This window comes from Zingiber officinale, chromosome 2A (assembly GCF_018446385.1).
Source record: "Zingiber officinale cultivar Zhangliang chromosome 2A, Zo_v1.1, whole genome shotgun sequence".
Classification (NCBI taxonomy): Eukaryota; Viridiplantae; Streptophyta; class Magnoliopsida; order Zingiberales; family Zingiberaceae; genus Zingiber; species Zingiber officinale.
In genome coordinates, this window is record NC_055988.1 from 110,301,906 (window position 1) to 110,305,338 (window position 3,433).

The 3,433-nt window shown below is 36.7% G+C and overlaps 1 protein-coding gene across 2 annotated transcripts; it reads right to left on the reverse strand.

Annotated features, from left to right (window-relative positions):
* Nucleotides 1-2,193: 2,193 nt before the first annotated feature.
* Nucleotides 2,194-2,897, reverse strand: LOC122039880. 2 transcript variants are annotated; one of them, XM_042599306.1, is made up of 2 exons: nucleotides 2,458-2,897; nucleotides 2,194-2,373 (listed from the first exon to the last, which is right to left on the reverse strand). In XM_042599306.1, exons 1-2 carry the CDS (start codon nucleotides 2,874-2,876, stop codon nucleotides 2,328-2,330), a joined length of 465 nt encoding a protein of 154 aa, XP_042455240.1. In that variant the 5' UTR covers nucleotides 2,877-2,897; the 3' UTR covers nucleotides 2,194-2,327. The 2 variants fall into 2 exon arrangements, with proteins under 2 accessions (XP_042455240.1, XP_042455241.1); XM_042599307.1 differs by having other exon boundaries at nucleotides 2,451-2,897.
* Nucleotides 2,898-3,433: the final 536 nt, after the last annotated feature.

Below are 3,433 nucleotides of genomic sequence, written 5' to 3' on the forward strand. Positions count from 1 at the left end.
GTGGAGATGGGTGTCGCGGGCTGAGGTTAGGGTACAGAAGGGGCAGTAGCGCCGGCGGTTGTGAACCCACACCAGGGCACACGGCTGGAGGCTAAACTCGGGGTGGCCGGCGCTAGGCCTCGGCCGTCGGCTGTGGCGGCGTTGTCACTCGGCGGAAACGGCAGAGCAAAGCAATATAGCTAGGGCAGAGGAGGAGAAGGGTTCGGCTAGGGCAGAGAGCGAAGCCGCCAGAGACCTTGTGGCTGATGCTCGGCGTCGGCAAAGGAGAAGATGTAAGAGGAGAGGAGGAAACCGAGAAGAGGAAGAAGAGGAAGTGGGTGGCGGCGAGGAAGAAACCGCCGGACCGGCGGTTAGGGCAAGGGAGGAGGAAGGTGTCGAGCTTGCGGGAGTTCTCGGCGTCGGGCGCACGGGAAAAGAAGCGGAGGAAATAAAGAAAAAGAGAAAACAAAATAAAAAGAAAAAGGAATTTAAGAAATAAACATTTCCTCGCTTAAATGGGGTAGCCCAAACAGGCTTTCCCGGAACCCCGTTTTATCCCCGTAAACTCGTCCATACGAGCTCCGAAAAATTCCCGAAAAATTTCCAAAAATTCCGAAAAAATTCCCTTATTCATATTCGTCTATTTCCGGTATTTTACATTTTATTCAAATAAGATGTATTAAAGATTAATGCAATAAAATACTATGATGAGGAAATAAAATGACGATGGAAGAGTTATTTTTATTAACTTTTTAATGAAGGTTTAGATGAATAACTTAATTAGGCAAGTTAAGTAGGTTAAACGAGTATAAAAATTTAAATTTTTATCATAAAATTTAAACTTCAGAAGTAAAACAAGTTTTAAATGGGATACAAAATTAAAAAGTAGTTAAACATTATGATATTTCGATAAAGGTATAGAATTGACTAGAAACAATAAAGTATTGAATGACTTACAAAGTTATTCAACTTGATATTGAAAATAAAAAAATGACTGATCAGTGGAGGGTAAGCACTGTAGTTACCTTATATAAGAACAAAGGATATGTATAAAATTATAGAGGTATGGAACTAATGAGTCATACCATGAAATGTTAGAAAAGAGTAACAGAAAAATGACTAAGGAAGAAGAACACGGTGATCGAAAATCAATTTAGATTTATATCTGGAAGGTAAACGACATCGACTATACATCTTTTTAGGCAAATAATTGAAAAATATCATGAACAGAAGTAAGACTTACACATGATATTCGTTGACCTCATAGATAGTTGAAAGGAGGAGGGTGTCAAGTGTTGTTTGTGATCATAAAGTATCTATAAGACTATTTTTTTTTTTTTACAAAATGACGGTTAGACATATTATGTTATATGGAGCTGAATGTTAGGCTATGACTCGAGCACATGAGCGAAAGATGAGAGTTCAGAAATAATGATATTAAGGTGGATGTATGAAAATACAAGAACAGACGAGATATGAAATAAAATTATTAAACAAAAAGTCAGAGTTGCACATATTGAGAAAAAATTCTGAGAGATACATTTAAAATGACATATATATAAACGATCAATAAATGCACCAGTTAGGCGATGTTAAATTATGATAAATGTACACATAAAACGAGAAAGATAAAAAACTTGATTAAAAATAATAATATAATATAATATTTATTTAAATATAAATAATGATATAGTAAAAGATAAAACTCAATGACATTGAAGAATATATATAATTGACCCCACCTAATGGGATAAGATTTAGTTGTCGTCATTGTCAATAATTAACTATAATTTTTAGTTTTAAATTTATTTATTTATTTATTTCAGAAAATTAAAAATTAAAGAATAGAAAGAAAAGGAAATACTTTTTTGTCAATGATGTTTAGTACCGAGGAAATGAAATGATCAACGAAAAAAAAGTCAAAGAAAAAATTATTTGTAAAACCTTAAAATATTTTAGAAAAAAACTTTTTTGTTATCTTATTGTAGAAAATATTTTTGTATAATTTTTGAGTAAATGGGCATTGCAGTCTTATAGTTTGAGATAAATGCAAATGTAGCTTCATAGATATAGTGCTACCATATCTTCTATGTGAAGATAAAAACCCTCTTCTTTTGCTAATGCATTTATTCTGAAGATATTGTTAGATTATTATTCAAATAGAAAGACATAGAAACGACCAGAGTAGAGCTTTAGAGTGAGGTAGTTGGACAATGCATTTATTCTGTAAATATTGCTAGATTATTATTGCCCATACATAATGAAAGATCTTGTAGAGCCCCGACTGAAGTAGTTGGACACTGCATTTATTCTGAAGATATAGCTAGATTATTGTTGGACATACGTAATCAAAGATCTGCAGCATAAGAACTCCAAATTTCTTCCAGTTTAAACCTGCAAATATGCACAAAATTAATCCAATTAGACAGGAATCAACAGAAAAATGCAGATATGGTATCCATGGAGACAACGGGCAACTTATCGCAATCGTGGACGTCCTTGAACTCGTCCCACGGGTGTATCTCGGTAAAGGTGGCCGTGTCGAAGCGGATGGTCTTCACGTCCTCATCTGCCCTGATGCTGGAGATGGGGAACCAGAAGAAGTTCTTCCTGACCTGGATGCCTTTGATCCCGGAGAGGGAGCCGTACGAGATATGCCCGGTGATGGTCTCTTCGTAGAAGATGAGGTCGCTGAACCGGACATAGCATGGGTGCTCGAGCTGGACCTCGAAGGAACCGTCGCCGGCGAGGGAGTAGTTATCGGCCAAATGGGGAAGGAGGCCCTTGGGGAGGCCGAACTTCTCGAGGAGATCGTGAACTTCCGAGGACGCAGCGGCCGAGGAGATCAGCAGGAAGAGGAAGGTGGCGACGGAGAGGAAGCGGAGGGCGATCGCCATGGTTTTCGTCTCAGGACCAGGGCGAGCAGATCCAATCTCGACTCTCTGCGGTTGTTATATACCCGTAAAAGAAGACAAGCAGCAGATCACGGATGTCGTTTTCTTTAACAGTTTGTTTTCCTTCCATTTCAATAATATCCCTAATTTTATTATAATAAATAATAATTTTTAAAAATATGTTAGTTTTATTTATTTTCTTAAATTCAACCAGAAATTTTTAGATGGTCGAAATATCTCATATTATCCTTCTATTGTTCAATCACTGCCATTAATAAAATAAAGATGGGACAAAAATTAAAACATAGTGGTGGCAGTCTGGCAGATTCAGTGATAAAATTTTTTAAATTAAAGGAAGATTTTAATGATTTTAAAATTTATACTTTGAAAAGTAAGTAAACTTTGAAAATCATAAATTAGGTGCTTTCTTTGATTGAAAAACTATTTAAATGAGCTTCATTTATTGAATGAGTATGATGTTTGATCCGGTGATAATCTAGGAGGGTCCACCTCCCAGGAAGTGCAATGCTTAAGTGGGCGTCAAAGTCAAGAGATGGTCA

Bases quoted from the DNA above. Each gene is read 5' to 3' on its own strand.
- LOC122039880 (XM_042599306.1), bottom strand. From the start codon at position 2,876: ATGGCGATCGCCCTCCGCTTCCTCTCCGTCGCCACCTTCCTCTTCCTG. The intron at 2,374-2,457 runs GTTGCCCGTTGT...GCATATTTGCAG, and splicing joins GACGTCCACGATTGCGATAA to GTTTAAACTGGAAGAAATTT.